Genomic DNA, 17,738 nt, shown 5'->3' with positions numbered 1-17,738 from the left:
GAAGGATGTGACCAATGATTCAGAGCTGGAAACATCAACAATTTACATGGAAGGAATGAGAGAGGAGGGAACCTGTCTCCCATTTCTGTACCAGAAACAGGCGGCTGTACTTGCAGCAGTGAGGCTGACCCTGGAGGCTGCTCACCAGTGGGACAGGTGACATGGTCTGTGCAGCTTCTCATCCCTGTCCCCATCGCCATCCCTGTGGGCAGAATGGAAAGCCTCTCCAAGATGTGTTTGTGTCTTTATGTTCACACAGCCTCTTTGCTACCCCTGGCCCTGATGCTGTAGCTGCTCCTTGTGCTGATCCATAATCAAGAGTTGCCAAAATCACCCCTTCTTGCAGAGCAGATCAGCAAATTCTTTGTTTATTTACATATTTAACACCCCACACACAGCATTTTGCCTCTGGATATCAAGTGTGAAGCTGCTGCCTGGAAGGTGAGCACAGTTTAATTAGGACACATGATTTTCTGTGTCTCTGGCAATAATTACAGTGCTGGTGTCTGGGAAAGGGGCTGCTGGAGGACTGGATGGGGCAGGGAGCTGCCCAGTATCCTCTGACAGCTGTGACTCAGCTCCCCTGTGCTGGGGTCTCAGGCTGTCAAAGACCTGAGTCACCTCTAAGGGGGAATTCACTTGCAGCTCTGCCTGTCCCAACAACCCAAAATTCACCCACCCAGTGCCCACCCAGTTCTGCCTCTGGCTGTGGGCAGAGAACCCACCCCAGCACAAGTTGTGTTCTCCTCTCCCTTCCCCAAAGAACTGCCCAGGACCCCCAGGGCCAGGCTCCCTCCTCCTTGCAGGGCTTTGCTCTCTCCCACATCAACAGGACTTAGTTGTGATGCCAAGATAACTCCCAGGGATTTAGGAGCTCATTTCATTTGATCTGGCTTGTTAATTCCCAATCAAGTGCCGATTAGAGGCCAGGGAGCAGAGCTGGAAATGCATTTGCAGGCTCCTTGATGTGGTCCTGGAGGGGAGCAAAAGCTCCTGCAAAGGAGCTGCACCTTGTGGCATTGGGAAAGGGAAAGTGGGAATCATCTAGCAGACAGATTCGGCCAAAGAGGGGGATTTAATAGGACTCAACATATACAGACAGCAGAGCAAAGGGCTCCTGTGCCCACCAGCCGCACCCCACAGCTGCTCCCCCAGCACAGGGCAGCACTGTGGGTTCCTCATGGGACTCATCCTGTGTGTCCTGGTAAAGAGCCAGGAGCTGCAGGGATTCAAGGGCTTTCCCAGGCTCTCCTCAGGTGACAATCCCAGTCCTGGAGCTGTTTGTGATGGCACAAGAAGGAGCTGCAGTGGGGGCACATCCTTGCTGTTGGGCTAGTGCCAGCTCCAGCGTTCGCTGTCATTCTGGGTGTGCAGGGGAAGCTCCAGCTGCAGGGCAGGAAGATCCTGCTCTGCTCTGGGAAAGCTCTCAACGTGCGAAAAAGTACTCATTCCTTCAGGATTCACCGTCGGCTGAGAGACCTTGGTGGGACTTGGGAGCTGTCAGTGCTTCGACCACGGAATCCTGTGGCTGTGACCTCCTCCAGGAAGCTGCCAGGAAAGGTTCAGATCAGTGCAATAAGGGTCATAGCACCCTGACAGTTGTCCGAGAGGTGTCCAAGGCCAGAGGGGCTGTGACTGTCCCCAGCACAAGCCTCAGGCCCACTGCCATCACACACCCATGGCTGGGAGCAGCTCCCAAAGCCAGGAATGCTCCCAGCCAGAAGGATGCTGCTGGAGGATGGTTCCTCTGGCAATGAGACACCATGGCCATTCCCAGGCTGACTCATCCCTCAATGTGCTGATCAGGTGATCTCAACAGCAATGCTTAAAAAAAACACCCAAAAAGAAAAAGAAAAACAAACCAAGATATGCGACAAATCCTACAGAAATGGGATTCCCCAAAACTGGGGCTGGAGCAGCTCTTCCTGCCCAGGTTGTGAATCTTGAGAGGGGTTTGAAAAATAGTAAAACTCTAAAATCTCCTGCAAAACCCTGCAGCAACACCTAGCTCTGAGTCCCATCAGACACAGCTGGGAGGGGGCACAGCCAGGGCACTGCCCACAACAGCAGCAGCTCTGGCACAGGCTCTGGCAGCCGGCTCTCCCTCCTCCAGGTTATTTTTAGGCACTACAACCAGGCAGAACTGAGCTCTGGCAGGGAATGACTGGTGTTTTTAGGGTCTTCTGGTTCTGTGCTGTCTGGAGCAGGTTGTGCCCCTGAACAATGACACCTCAGGGTCCCTTGGCATGGCCTCTCCGAGCACATTCCCAGTCTGGAGTGACTGGAGGCAAGAGCCACACTCCCGCCTGCCCTCCAGGGATGAGCTGCATCACAGCACAAATCCTCCTGCTGAGGCTGCTGTTCCAAGGACCCTGCAGGAACAGGTGAGGACCCAGCACAGGCATCTGCAGGTACCTCCAGAGCTGCTCCACCCAACCAGGGCCTGGAGGTGGAAGTCCCAGGAGAGATGAACCTTGCACAGTGAGGAGGGTCCCCAGGAGGAGCCAGTGCTGCCACTGCGGCCGTAACTGGGTAACTGGGTCAGGCCCCACATCCTGGGATTAGTCCCAGCAGGTTCATGCTCAACCTGCCCAGGATGAGTCAGCCCCAGCACCAGATGTTCCTGGAACCCTTTTTATCCGATTATTGATCCTTTGTAACCCTTTCTCCTCCAAACCCTGCTGAATTGCTGTGGAATCCCTAGGAGCAGAGCGGATTCTCCATCCTTTGGGCCACCCCTCTGGGCCCACAGATGTTGGTCCCAGTTCCAGCAGGGAATAAGAACAATGGAACCAGGATTAGGTGCTTACACGGCTGCTCGGCGCATTAACAACCAAATCCCCTTGTTTCTGGTGATATATCTGCCCTAATCCCGCGGGAATCAGCAAGGTCATGGATTACGTGAGGGGTTGGGACACACTAAAACCTGGCTTTCCTCCTCACAGATGTGCTGAGATATCCCTGATCCTAGGGATCTGGGATCGTGCTGGAATCATGGGTAACAGTGGACAGGAGACAGTTTTTATTGTCCTTCCATCCTCAGGGAAACCTTATCCAAGGGAAAATGGATCATTTGGGACTGGGCTGTTTCAGAACAGGCCCTTTGCTGTCCTCCCCAGGCAGGACCTAGCCACATCCAGCCCTTCCAAAGCACCCTTTTATTTCCCTTTTTTCCCCACTTCATTCTTTGAAATGCAAATTTGGATACAGAATCCCAGTTTTTCTGTAAATAATTCAGGGACTGCCCAGCAGCAGAGCCCAAACCAGCCCGAGTGGCTTCTAGCAGCACCAGTCCAAGTGGAGCTAATGATGGAGCTGCAGATCCTGAGCTTCAGCAGCAACTCAGGATTTTCCCACCATCCCACATTGAGCACTGGGAATCTGGAGAGAATTCCTGCTCTCCTGCCTGGCCAGCAGCAAGCTGTGCTGATGGGAAGCAATTCTCACTGTAGCCTCAATTCTTTCCTGTGCCCAAAGTGAGTAATTTGGGTTCAGGAGAAGTTATTTGTATTTATAAACCAGATAATCTCCCACTGGGAATTCCATACTGACAGGGATCTTTGCCCACCTTCAGCAAAGCAGCTGCAGCTTCGTTCAGTGCTAAATTCCCATGTGCTGCTGTGGCTTCCCAGTGTTATGAACTAGAAAAACTCTACAGAAAACTCTCCTAGCCCACCCCTGAACTCACAGAAACACGAGTTAAACCTCCAGCTCAGGGATCTGTCCCTGGGCCACCATGAGCAGAGCTGCATCCGGAGCACTGACACCCATTTCCATGTGGGGATCCTACAGGCATTCCACATTCCTGCTGTGCCAGCAGTTTCACAGGCAGGGTCTGCAGAGATGGATTTTACCTCCTGGTGTTATGGATGGTGGTCCCACCCAGCACGATGCGGACGCCAGGGTTGGAGCGATTCAGGTTGAACACAGCCAGAGCCTCCTCGTAGGTGGCCCCTCCGATGAGGAACACGATAATGTCCTGAGGCCTGGGATAAAGGCACAAATCATGGAATGGTTTGGGCTGAAGGGACCTAAGAGCTCATCTTGTTCACAGCAGGGACACCTTCCACCAGACCAGGTGGATCCAAGCCCTGTCCAACCTGGCCTTGGACACTTTCTGGGATGGAGAAGCCACAAATATTGAGTTGGGATCAGACAAAGCCAAGGATAAATCCTGCACCTTGGAGGCAGTCATGCATGATCCCCAGGGTGCCTCCTCCAGAGCCTCCCTCATCCCTGTGACATGCCGGGCTCAGAGCTGAAAACAGCCCACTGAATCCCCCAAAACCTCTCCTCTCTTGAACTTTCACCCTGAGTAGCCTCCAGCAGCACCACCCCGACCCCTGTGGATCCACACGCCCATGTTTAATGCATGATCTGCTGGGGCTGGGAAATGAGGATCGATTCTGGAGTCAGGCAAGGACACGGCGCTGCCTTGGAGCTCCCAGGCTCAGGGCAGCTCACACTTGTGACTGATCAGGAACTGCCAGGATTTGTGCCTCAGTTCACCTGAGGGGACATTTCCCAGTCAGCAGGAAAATGTGGGATGGTGGAGAGAAGCTAAGCAAGAGGAAGAGGGGAAAGGAGGGAAGCACCGTCCTCCATCCCAACACAAACTCAGGTGTGCTGTGCATGTCCTGCTTTCACATGAGCTGCTCCTTCCCTCTCCTGTAACCACCCTCCCAAGCCCTTGCAAGGACCAACACCAGGGATTTCTTTCTTGGATCACTGCATGGACAGCATGACCCAGAGCAAAGCTGCTCCTGCCTGGTTGGGACACGGAGCATGTTGGCTGCTAGATTTCCATGGATCTCCACACCACTTCCTCCCTGCCCAAGGGGATGGAGGAAAGAAAACTCATGAAAAGTGAGTGCAGTCCTTTCCCAATGCGAGCTGTATCACCTCTAATTCCACAGAGCCTGTGTCTCCCCAGAGTCTGGGTTAGCTCTGCATGACCCTCTCCAGCAGGATCCCATTTCCATTGGGAACAGTGCTGGCTCAGGCAGGAGAGCTGCAGTTGGACTATTTTTGGCAGTCCCCAAACACCAGATGGCACAGCCATCAGAGTCAGCTCTGATGAGTGAGGGCTTCATCCTTCACCTGAGCCTCCCAATGGGAATGGCACATCCAGGCCAGCAAGGCAAGCCAGGATGAGACATATCCCAGTCCTGTGAGCCTGCCCCAGGGAACATTCCTGGGGATACGAGACCTCCACATCCAAGAGATTTCTGTGCCAAGCCCCAGTTCTATCCAGCATCAGTCCAACCCCACTGAGGGGACACCAGGGATGTCCCAGTGCCAGGGGCAGCCAGTGTGTCCCAGTGCAGGCTCTGCCTCAAAGGCCCCATGTACCTGTCCCGGAGTGTGTTGGGGCCCAGGTAGGGATACTGGCTGTCCTTGAGCTTTCCCTTGATGAGTTGGTCCAGGGTTTCCTGGAGCAGGGGCTGGTGCTGGGTGTACACATTCTCAATGCCCTGCAGCAGGAGAAAAGCTCTTTAGGAAGTCGCCCAGCAAGGAAGGAGGATCAGTAGAGGCACAGCAGGTACTACCCCTGAATTTGGGACTGAGAAGCTCTCCAGCAGCTTGCTCCTGTTGCTCAGTGGAATCACACCCTGAAACCACTGCCCTCACTGTGAAACCCCAGTCCTGAGCCAGCAGCCCACAGCATTCCTGCCAGCCCTGCAGTTTTCCTTGAGACTGTCTCCCCGTTTCCCCAAGGCAGCTCGGTACCTTCAGGCCTTTGAGGAACTGCTTGGTGATGGCCACGGCATCCTTGGGGCTGAACAGGTCACTGCCTCGGACCCGCTTCCCTCCATACTCCACCACGGCGGACACCAGCTGTGCAGGGAGAGGGCAGGAGCCCTGTCAGCCTGGGAACAGCACCAGGCTGTGCTGAGGAGTCACTGCAGACACCTCATGGAGGTGTGGAACAGGGACAAGGAGCCACGGAGAGGATCCCAATGGAACAGCACATGGAGGTGAGGGGACAGAGCAGCAGGACCCCCATGCCCCCCAGCCCACCCCGACTCTCCTGCTTGAGGAGAGGCTTCATCTCCATTGCCTGCAGCAGCGACATCAGCTCCTCCACACGAGGTGACATCATCCCGCTCCTCCACCTCCTCCCCAGCTGCTCCTGGCACCATCGCCTGTTCCCTCCCTGCCAGCTCCTCTCCATCCCCAGCCCTTCGCTGCAGCCACTGCCTGTGCTGCAGAAGCTGGGAAAAGTGGGGGAGGAAAAGAAGAAAGGAAGCACATCCCAGGCCCATGTATGTGCCACACTCCTCCTCCCAGCAGGCTCCTGCCATCCCTTCGTTATTAAATCCTTCATAACATTACAGAATCAAAGACTAGTCAGGAGTGGAAGGGACCTCTGGAGTCCAACCCCCAACATCACTGATTTAGGAAATGGAAATCGAGTCACTTATTTAAAACACCTTTTAAAGCCACACCCACAGGTCCCAGCGGAGCTCAGGGCTCTGTGCAATAACATAGCCCTGGGCTGACCTGGAGCAGGCAGGTTTCACCCCAAAGAGCAGGGATTCCCCCATCCTGTCTATAAATACATTGGGGCTGCCCGGTCCTGCCCCGTCCCGGGGTTACCTTGCGGTACCTGCCCGGTCCTGCCCCGCCCCGGGGTTACCTTGCGGTACCTGTCCGGTCCTGCCCCGTCCCGGGGTTACCTTGCGGTACCTGCCCGGTCCTGCCCCGCCCCGGGGTTACCTTGCGGTACCTGTCGGTGCCGCCACGGCTGCGCAGCTCCTCCAGCAGTGCCGGGAGGCCGCTGCTGCCGTGGCGTTCATAGCGCAGCGCGTAGAGCATCACCAGCCGAGCCGCGTCCAGCTCCGACACCCGCGGGCTCTGCAGCAGCCGCCGCACGCTCTGCGGGACACACGGCACATCAGGGACTGCTCCGGTGCCCACAGCCTGAGGGACACCGAGTCAGACTGCCTTCACTGTGTCACTGTCTTATCAGTCACTTATCAGTGTCACCTATCAGACTGGTTCCACTGGTGTTGCTGCCCAGCAACAACACTGCCACAGGAGCAATGCAAGAGAATCCAGTTGTGGCATAAACCCCACAGCCCGGCTCCTCAGGTGTTCCACAGGTGGATTTCCTGGAGTACAATTTGGGTTTGGATCTTTCCATGGAGCTGGGAATTCACAACCCACCTCAGATGGGTCCTGAGCCCCTTGTGGTGCTGCAGGAGGGGGAAGTTGTGCACAGGCACTTTCAGACACCTCCAAGCTCTGCCTGGGTCCCTCCAGCTTCAGCAGAGCCACCCCACAGGTTCCACCACTATACCGGCTCCAAAAAACCCCTCAGGCAATCCCTCAAACTCCATTTCCTTTTTGGAAGGTGGAAGGCAGAGGCATCAAGCAAACCTTTGGATGTGAGATGTGGAGGAATAAGCTGCACATTTGGAAGCAAAGGAGGGAAGGAATTAAAGTATGGAAACAGAGATTCCAGGGAAGAGCAGGGATCCTGATCTGCTGCTGGATTCACCACCCTGGCCCAGATGTTTGTTGGCATCTATTTGACGGATGCTGACTAGTGACAAAAACACAGCATAAAATCCTGGCTGTGAGGAGGATCAAGAGGAATTTCAAGGTCAGGAATTCACCTGTGAGGAGAAGGCCAGAGCCCCAGGGAGGTTCCTGTGCTGGCAGTGCCAGGACGAGTGGGAAGCAGAGAACAGAACAGCCATTGTCCATGGGAGGAGCCGGGATTCCAACCCTCCATTCAGCTCCCAGGGCTCATGCACTGTGTCAGGGTTAATGAGAGCCCAGGGGAGGAAGAACTCAAATGTCCTGGACTGGGGAGCCCAAGGCCACAAGATAGCCAACAATCCCTGAAGTGACATCAAGGGAGAACAATTCCACCCTTATTCCGGGCTCTGGCTGCTGCTCCTTGTGCCCTGGCCTTGCCCCTCCTGCAGCCATTGGGAGCCGCAGCAGGGACAGCCCAAGGCAGGGTGGCTGCAGGGACAAAGATCCCACTTACAGGGGTTTCCATTTACTTCCAGGCATATCTTCCAGTGGCTTCAGCTGCTGGCAGTAAAACAGGGCTCTTCAGGCACAGGGCTGGAAGGAAACTGAGGCAGCATTTCTGCTCTAAAACTACAGAAACACTTTCTGTAGAGCAGGACCAAGGTGACCTCAGGAACACCAGGATTCACCTGGCACCAGCTCCGTGCTATGCGTATATTCCATCAAAAATCATGGCTCATGGCACAGGGAGGAAGCAGACTGGGAATATTTGACTTTTAAACTGCAACAACCTGAGCTGAGACAGTGATACAGCATGAGGACCTCAGAGGCTGCTTCCAGCAAACACATTTCTGGCTGCATTCCCAGTTCCATACTCAGCCATGTAAATCCTGCCAGACACCAGCTATGGAAGCCCATCCCTGCACTTGCTGGTCCATAGGGAAGCATCAGCTCAGGGGATGGGAGCACATTCCACCTCTGGGGACAGTCCAGGGTTATCTCCTCAGCCCCCACCTGTTATTCAAAGTTACAGAGGTGGAGAAGAAACTGATCTCAAACCTGCTGGAGATGCTTTTCCTCATTTCCCAGTCCTTCTGCATCCCCAGTGCCATGCAAGGGTCTGTTACATGTTGGGAATCCCCCTCTGCTACCGAAAATCAAGGAATCATTTCTCAGAAGTGGCTGCTCCAACCCTGCTCTGAGCCAGCCCCATCCCAATGCTGCTGTTGAACACCAGCCCAAACGCATCACCACTGACTCTGCCAGACCCTGCCCTGGCCATGGCACAAGGGGCCACGTTCAGCTGACACAGAGCCTCTCCAGCTTTTCCAGGCCTCCCTGCCAAAGAAATCTTGGATCTAAGACCCTTTCCAGTGGTTATTCTTAAAAAAATTGATAAAGACAATTCCATGGATCCCAGCTCTTCTCCTGCCCAACAAACACAACAGCTCCTGCAGAGTATCTGAGGTTGTTTTATCCGGGTTCCTGCCAGAAGACAACTGGCTGAATATAATAAAAGAATGTTGGATTGTGGGATGTAAGGACAGGATTTGCAAAGATGCTTCTCAAGCCAGTTATTAACGATGACTCATTCCCATCTGAGCTGAGCACCGAAGAGCAATTCCACATCCAGTGTCCCTCCCCACAGGGCATCCATACAGAGCTCCCACTGCCTCCCAGCAGCAAATCCTCACTCCCAGGGGAGTGACGGGATGAAACCCACCCCCCAATCCAGAGCCAGGATGAGTACCTGGAGGGCACTGGAATGGTCACTCTGGCAGGCCAGCTCCTGCTCCACCTCTGACACCTCCAGCAGGTTCCGCTCCGCCACGAGCCGTGACAGTTCCCCCACCACTGTCACGTGCTTGGACACTGTGCCTGACATCTTCTTGAACTGAGGGTAGTTCTCCACAAAGGCCTGTGATGGGAAACTGAGGCAGTAGATGCTTCCAGGGAAAAGCAGGAGATAGAAGATAGGTGCAGCCAGCCATAAACTGTACAAATTCCCAGCAATCCAAGCCCTGTGCAGGCGTGCAGAGAATCAGACACCTTGATCCCAGGAGCCCACATGATTTCTCTCATTACCAGGAGATTTCTGGGAGGGATGTACTTTTTATTTACTCTTAATACTAAAGGATGGGACACAGCTGGGGTGGACTTTGTCCATACCTTCATATCCGCAATGGACTCCAGCTTCTGCTGCTCCTTTGGCTTTCTCCTCTGGAAATCCTCCATCAGGTTCTTGATGTTGGTGCCAATCTCAGCGAAGTTCAGGTACATGTTCTGAGTGGAACAAGATGGGAAGCAGAGGGAAACTTACTTGAGAGTCTTGGCCAAGGAAGATCCTTGAGCAGCTGGGAGAAGGTGGCTCCATCCCCCAAAACCTGCAGCAGGGTTTGAAATCAAACTACAAACAGGACATGTTCTCTCACGTCAGATGTCACTGGTGCTGCACACTGATGGTCACAAATGGCACATCCCCACCCTGAAGCTCAAAGTCATCAAGAAGCTCCTTTCCCATGGCAAACTCCCAGATCTGTGAGCAGGTGAAGCCCCCCTGGGACACCTACATTGGCGTAGAACTCATCGTTCTCAGCGGACAGGACGACCTCCCGCAGGTCCTTGCTGATCCCTGGCACCCGGGACAGGTCGATGCGGTTGTTGTTGATCCCCAGCAGCTCGTGGACCATGGCCTGGTACGTCCACTGCCAGGGGACAGAGGAAGGCAAAGGGATGACCTTGGTGAGACACAGCACTGAGAAATCAATGGACTTCAGCTGAACCCAGCCAGAGCTGCTCCTGCCACCCCAGGACACACAGCAGAGTCTGGGAGTGTGTCCCTCAAACCAGCCAGGACATTCCAATGAAAATAAACATCACTGATAAATCGTCAGATGGGGACACAGTGCAGAGGGAAACTGCCCCCCTCCAGGGCCATTCCAGAATCACAGTATCACGGGATGGTTTGGGTTGGAAGGGACATTAAACCCATCCTGTTCATGGCAGGGACACCTCCCACCAGATCAGGAATTCCTACAGGTACCTTCTAAAGAGACTGAAGAGGGATGGGGATTAACATTCCTGTTCCAACACCTCTGTTGGCCACCAAATCCCCCAACTTTCTTCCTGGGCAAGGAGAGGTCCCACAGTTCCACTGCAGAATTCCCTACATGCTCCACTGGCAGGAGAATTTCTGCACATCAGGCATTTCTATTTTTATCCTGAAAAGTCTAATAATAACCCAGAGAGAACAGTGACAGCTGATCAGAGCCCTGCCATGCCCAACACTCCATTTACATCCCCAGGAATCTCTTTGAGATAGGAAATCCTGAAACAGCAGATAACGCCCGGTGCTGAGCACAGTCCTAAACACCACAAACCAGGTGTGAGCTGTGCTCTGACAGCCACACCCCTCTGTGACACAGATGTCCCCTCCAGTTCCTGCAGAACCGGTGTTACAGCAGCTCTGGGGCTGCTGATCCCACCCAGGTGCAGGTCCTGATCCCCAGGTTCCAAGGGAACCTCACAGAAATGGAGGGAGACCAACAGATCCTGCCACGATCTGCAGCACAGTATGGAACAAATAAATCCAACAGCTCCCAGCAAATCCAGCAGCTATCGATAATAGAGGAAGACTCAGCAGGGCAAGGTCACTCGACAGCTGTGTGCTGCCCACAGCCCAACAAACAACCCTTGGGAAAGGCCCTGCAAAGCACTGGGGTTCCAGAAGCCACACAGAAGTGCCAGTGGCCCCATTTTCCAGGGTGCTGCATCTATCAGCCACTGACGCCAGCACAAACACCCCCCACTCAGGTCTGGAAAACCTAGCCAGGGGATAAAAGAGGGATTTTGCAGGGATTGGGAGTAGGAAGCAAGTCCTACATCCAACTCATGACCTGCCAGGTGTAGAACTCCAGCTGCTACAGGATTCCCACCCCTGTCCCGGCCTGACACACCTAGGTGTGACTCACCTGGTTCAGGAGTGGGGTGATGGCATCGTCCGACCGGTCCAGGATGAGGAGCAGGGGAGGGACCTCGGTGCGCCGGAAATCAAACAGCTCATACTCCTTCGTGATCACTTGCTGTGGAGAAATGGGAAAAATCCCACTTGAACGGCTGGAAAAGTCTCCAGTGTGGACTTAGGCACACAGGGAAGGGAGGGTGAGACCCCAGCTGTGCTGCTTTGTCTGCACTGCCAGGGAGGAGCTGAAGGCCCCAGGGAACTGGGACACTGCTCCCAGGAATGCTGTAGAACTCCAGCTGCTGTTCTGGAAGCAGAGCGGGACATGACCTGCCCACTGCTGGGCCTCAAAGTAAACGATGGAATTTACAGGAATTGGCTGAAAACAGGTGTTTCCTCCCAGTGGATCCACACGTGAAAAACCAACCAAGGCTGAATTCATCACAAAGGGACATGCTGTGGGTTCCTCTCACCTTCACGCACTCGGCCAAGCGCTTCGCTGGCTCCGAGGACAGCTGGTACCGGATCATGGGGCACTTCTTCAGGGACAGCAGCAGAGCAGTGAGACCCTGGGTTGTTCTGGTGAGCTGAGCTGGGTCCCAGCTGCGGCCCTGGAAGGAAAGGCTGCACCTCACATGGATGCATTGGTCCCAAACTTTCCCACATCCTTGTTTTTAAGTCCTGAAGTCCCACAGGAAAGCACAGCTGCACTGGAGCAGCAGGTACCCAGGGGCTGAACCCAAACTCCCCGGTGTTCCTCTCCATGCCAAGGCCTATTCCCCTCGCCTGGCCCCTCCAGCAGCCCCCCATGGCCCCGGTTTACGAGGGCTGTGCATTACCCAATGCAAGGACAACTCGCCATGTTCCTACCCGACAGCAGCCCAGGAGGTTGAGGGAGAAGACGTGTGGGTTCACCGCAATGTAGTCGCCGTAGAACTCCTGGGGAGGGGAGCAGGACAGTCCTGTGTCTCTAACCCTGACCCCAGCCAGAGCCATGTGCCATCCAGCCCCAACCACCTCCTGCACACATTGGCTCAGACTTCCTTCCTCCACCCCAAACCCCTCCAATCCCACTGACAACTCCCCTCCCATTCGTATTACTCCAGTGCCCAGCTCTTCATCAGCACCACAAACATGGAATCATGGAATTACTGACTTTGGAAAAGCCCTTTAAGACCATTGAGTCCAACTACCCCTCCAGCAATGCCAAGACCATCACTAACCCATGTCCCCAAGTGCCACATCCACATGGATTTGTACTTGGCAGCACCTTGTGAGACACCAAGAATAGCAGCAGCTGTGAAAGCAGATGGCATAGAGAAATGGGACCTTTTCTGTCTTTTAGCTCTTCATCCCACATTTGTGTCCGTCCCTCATCGCACACAGGTCTGTCATGCACCAGTTGGGAACAAGAGCCCTCCTGCTCCCAGTGTCTGGCAGCCTGGGCTTCCCTTTGCTTTTGGGTTTGGATCTACCCAAAACATCCAAACTTCACCTGGACTTCAGCCACGACCTCCTGCTCATCGGCCTCAGCCAAGGCCTTCACATCACTCTTGCTGATGACATTGCTGAAATCTGGGAGGAAACAGGGAAGGGACAGTGGAGACCCTGTGGGATGGCATAGTCTGATCCCCTCCAGAGCAGGAGCAGATCCCACAGAGACCCTCTAACCCTACACCTGCAGGTGTTGGAATCCTGAGCCACCTCCCAGGGATGCTCTGAACTCATTCCCTGCCCATCTCCCCAGCGCCTGCTCCCGCTGCATCCTGCAGAGCCACAATGACATCTAGAGGCCACTTCACCCAGTTCCTGGGATCCCACTGACTAATTCCTGGCCTGGAGGACTGGACTTCAGCCCCAAACCGGCTGGAGTCATTCTGCCTCATTCCCAAACTCATGGAACGCTCTGTGGCACGAGCAGCACGTCTGGGAAGCCCCTGCCCGATACACCCGGCACAGGAAGGTGCCGTGTGATCCGCACCGAGCTGAGGAACCTGCCCTATCCAGCCTGGGACACGGAGCCTGTTCCAGATTTATGGACCTCCAGGACCCCTGGACTCTCCACACTCACAGATGAAGTAGACACTGTACTTGGGCCTTCGCAGCTCCTGCACCAGAAGCTCCACGTTCTCCTGGATGGAAACAGCACCAGGGAGAGCAGAGTTAAAGGATACGGAGTCATGGAATTGTTAGGGCTGGAAAAGCCTCTGGGAGGGATCTTGGCCATTCCCCCAGCACTGCCAAGGCCAGCTGCCACATCCGCATGGAACTGAACAATTCCAGGGACGGTGGCTCCACCACTGCCCTGCGCCAGGGCTGAACAACCCTTTCCAAGGAGGAGATTTCCTGAACATCCAACCTAAACCTCCCCAGCACGATTTGAGGCTGCTTCCTCCCGCTTCGGTCCGTACCTTGGTGGGCCGCAGGAAGCAGATGGCCTTGAGGTGCTTCATGGGCTCCCTGTTGGGGGAGTCGAGGCGCTCGAAGAGATAAACCTCGCGCTGCAGGATCTCGGACTGGGTGTACACCACGCTCACGGCGCCGGTCTGAGGGCGGCAGAGGGACAGCGCCCGTCACGGCGGCCCCGGGCCCGGCTCCCGGCCCCGCCGCCCTCCGCGCTCCCGGCCCCGCCGCTCACCGTCTCCCGGTCCATCAGCAGCACCTTCATGCCGGGGCCGCTGTCCTCGATCATCTTGGACACGTACTGCCGGACCGCCAGCACCGCGTTCATCTTGGCGGGGATGCTCCTCCAGCGGGCAGTCCCGGGCCCGCCTCTGGCCCGCCCGGCCCCGGCGGCTGCTGGGAGCTGTAGTCCGGCAGCGGGAGCGCTCCGGGAGCCCGGCCCGGCCCCGGCGGCTGCTGGGAGCTGTAGTCCGGCAGCGGGAGCGCTCCGGGAGCCCGGCCCGACCTTCCCCGCCCGAGCGCTGCAAGGGGCTCGGCACGGCGGAGCGGCTGGAGACTGAGCCCAACCAGACTCATCCCAGACATGCTTAGACCCACTCAAACCTACCTTAAAATAACACAAACACACCCCAACCTATGCTAAATCCACCCTGAAACCCAAATCCACCCGGACCCACCTAAACCCACCCCGAACACACACAAACCCCCTCCAAATCTACCCAAACCCACTCCAAAACCCCAAGCATCCCCAAATGCAGCCAGGCCAAGCCCCCAGGAAGGCCCGGCTCTCCCGAGGGTCCCCTGGGGTCCCCAGGGACAGGGGCCGGACTCGGTTTCACTGCACACGGAGCGAGCCGCTCGCTGGACGCTCCGGGAGCCGCTGATCTCCGGGGCCGGGATTAGGTGCTATTCCCGGCGGGACAGAGCTGACCCGGGGCCAGGCATGCCCCCGCTGCCAAAGCCCTATTTATAGTAGGGGATAACAATTAATTAATGATTATGGCCTGCCTTTCACTTCCAATTAAGTGGCTCCCCTTTTCCTCTCAGTGACGTCCGCCTTTGCCATCTTTAATCCTTCAATTTCCTGCCGAGATTCTACATTCTACTTCCAACTTCGGGTCTTCTTTCCTGGAGGCTGGGGAGTTTTGCTCACGTGCAGATCTTCATACAAACCCCAAAGATTTGAGTGGTTTAAATAGGGTTTTACCTAGGAAAATACAATTCCAATATTTTCTTTTTTTTTTTTTTTTTTTTTTTTTTTTTAATTTCTTGCCTGATTTTGTTTCTCATATCCAAACTGATGCCTTAAGGAGTGTGTGGATGCTCCTGGCCAGAGGATACAGGATAATGGCAAATGGAAGAAAAATTCGGGATTTAATGGCATTTGATTGTTTTCTGGCCTTATTGTCAAATGATTAAGTGTCTGTAAAGTGCTGGTTTAGTTATTGTCCAGTTTCCTTGGAAATGCTTTTGCATTTTACTTGTGAACTAACCAAACCCAGGGTGTCATCTCCTCTTTAAATCCATTTTTGTCCTTGTCCTTAGGGAAGACAAACCCATTCTTGTGCCATTTTAATGAAATTAATCACAAACCAAATCTCTGAGGCTTTTTAGTGGGATGTTTATCCCTGGCTTCCAGGTAGAACATTTTAAACAACTTTTATTCTGCAGAAATTTTATACTTTTCATTCCCCACAGGTTGATTGGAGGGATAGGAGTACAGTTCCATGTCCCAGGAGTGGTTTGAATCATGGAATCGACTAGGCTGGAAAAAGACCTCTGCATTTGCTATAATTTTTAATTTAAACCTTCCTTAAGAATTTATTCAAGTATAATTTCTGTAAATAACCCTGATCTAACCTCACCAATAACTGCCCTGGGCCTGTCACCACTGGCCCAGCACGAGGATGGATGTTGGTCCCTAAGTTGAGGCAATAGGATTGTCCAGGATTATGCCACAGCTATTTTAAGGGATCGAATTTGGTGTCCATTATTTGAAAAGCAATGGATTCTCCACTCCTGATTCCAAGGAGAAATGGCCACGGCAGCCTCTGCTTCCTGAGCACCTCCTGGGTGACTTGGGAACACCCCTCCCTTCCCCTGTTCTTCCACACTGGGCCAGCACTTGTGTCCCAGGCATCTCCTCAGGAAAACGCTCCATGAAAAGAGGCTCCTGACGGTAAAGTAAGGCCAGGATGAGTTCCCAGCTTTGGAGATCAGGAATCACGAGGGGCTTTATCTCACCTTGTTATTGTTTTACAAAGCAGTTGTAAAAGTACAGAGTACTTTTAAAGTACTTTTTAAAGTACTCGTAGAAGTGAGAGGGGAAAAAAAAAACCAAATAAACATTGAAAGGCCCAACTGGATCCTTTAGGAAGCAGCATCCCTGTGCCAGTTATGTTCATTGGCTGCTCCAGAGGGCTTTGGGGGAAAGTCAAGTGGACTTTAAGGCAGGAAAAGCTCTTTCCCAACCTGCTACCAAGGCCCTTGAATGTCACCTTCACCAATCACTCCAGAGCCAGGGGTGGATCCCAAGTTAAGCTGCAGGGATCTTGTGTCCCCAACCTCTGCATTCTGTCCTTGGATGCTGCCTTCACTAGTGAAATGAAAAATCCTGGCCTCCCTCCTCCAGTGCCATCTGCTCCTCCATCCTTATCCCCTCTCTCCACCCCTGATCCTCTTTATGCCCTCTCCTAACTGATCCAAATGTCCCCCAGCATATCTGGCTGAATCACAGTGCCGGAGGAGACCAGGTTCATGTCCCTCCATCCCTGTGGTGTCCTGTGTGGGGCAGCTGTCCCCACTGCCTTGCCCTGTGTGTGGCTCTGGAGGGACCAGCAGCACCAGCAGCACCAAGGCCCCCCCAGTTCCTCAGTGGTAAATTCACAATAAAACCCTTTTGCTCAATCTGGGAATGGTTCTAACTGGAGCTGTCAGAAATGAGATGGGATTTTATGTCTGTTTAACACTGTGCTGACCCCTCACCATGGCTCCAGCAGGAGCAGGATGGGATTAGGGTGAGATGGAATGGGCAGGGATCACTCTGGAGCATGGGGAGCACTCTGGAGAACAGGGAACACTCCAGAGCACAGGGACACTCTGGCCCCTTGCTGAGCACCAGGGACATCAGGCAGGATCCACTGTGTGGACAAACAGTGCAGCCAGCAGGGACAAACCCTGTGCCTGTCCTTTCTGTGCTGGACATTTCCCTGCCCAGACACACAAACAATCCTTTTGTGCAGGACGCAAACAAGGGCAGGTTCCTGGCAGGACACAAAGAATGGATTCAACATCGGGATCAGCTGAGCTGTGCGCATGACGTGGCCTTTTGCCACCAGCCCCAGCAGCCCCTGGCGCCCGCTGGCCCAGGCCCTGGCCCACCTGTGTTTTCCTAAGAGAAAACCTGGAGGTTTTCTCCAGGAAGGAAGAAGAAGGCTGAGTGGGAGATGGACCAAGGGGGAAATACACCAGCAATGGCTTCATGGGAGCTGGGCCAGCACTTCTTGGCACATCCTGACACAGCTGGTGGCATCACCAGCCCCCTGCTCTGGCCACCAGATGCCCCGGTCTGGCACAGCGCTGGGACACGCTGTTACGCCCCGCTGCCGTGGGCACAGCCCAGGGAATGCCAAGCTCTCGGCACAGGGAATGTGGGGCACTCGGGCCATCGCACCAGCTCTGCAGCTGCTGCCCCGCTCAGCATTGCTCCCGCGCCATGGGCGAGGAACAGGAAGCTTTCCATGGTAGGGAAAGCGATGTCCAGACAGAATCAGGCTCAGGGAGCAGGTGGTGCCCCTCTCACCCTCCGGGGTTGGTGTTTCAGCCCCACGCAAGGGGCTGCCACTCCCAGTCTCAGGCCTCACACTGGGAGGGATTGCAGACCCTT

General features: G+C 54.6%; 1 protein-coding gene across 1 annotated transcript; it reads right to left on the bottom strand.

Annotated features, from left to right (window-relative positions):
- Positions 1-1,056: 1,056 nt before the first annotated feature.
- VPS45 (vacuolar protein sorting 45 homolog) lies at positions 1,057-14,498 on the bottom strand. Its single transcript, XM_058860488.1, has 15 exons — positions 14,088-14,498; positions 13,861-13,995; positions 13,521-13,581; positions 12,945-13,024; positions 12,320-12,388; positions 11,923-12,060; positions 11,460-11,570; positions 10,059-10,193; positions 9,658-9,771; positions 9,239-9,406; positions 6,721-6,879; positions 5,731-5,838; positions 5,353-5,474; positions 3,855-3,986; positions 1,057-1,548 (listed from the first exon to the last, which is right to left on the bottom strand). The coding sequence occupies exons 1-15, from the start codon at positions 14,178-14,180 to the stop codon at positions 1,461-1,463; spliced, it is 1,713 nt and encodes a 570-aa protein (XP_058716471.1). The 5' UTR covers positions 14,181-14,498; the 3' UTR covers positions 1,057-1,460.
- Between the last annotated feature and the right edge of the window lie 3,240 nt (positions 14,499-17,738).

This window comes from Poecile atricapillus, chromosome 33 (assembly GCF_030490865.1).
Source record: "Poecile atricapillus isolate bPoeAtr1 chromosome 33, bPoeAtr1.hap1, whole genome shotgun sequence".
Lineage (NCBI taxonomy): Eukaryota > Metazoa > Chordata > Aves > Passeriformes > Paridae > Poecile > Poecile atricapillus.
Note: the sequence above shows the minus strand (reverse complement) of the source record. Positions and strands in the feature narration are given on the sequence as shown.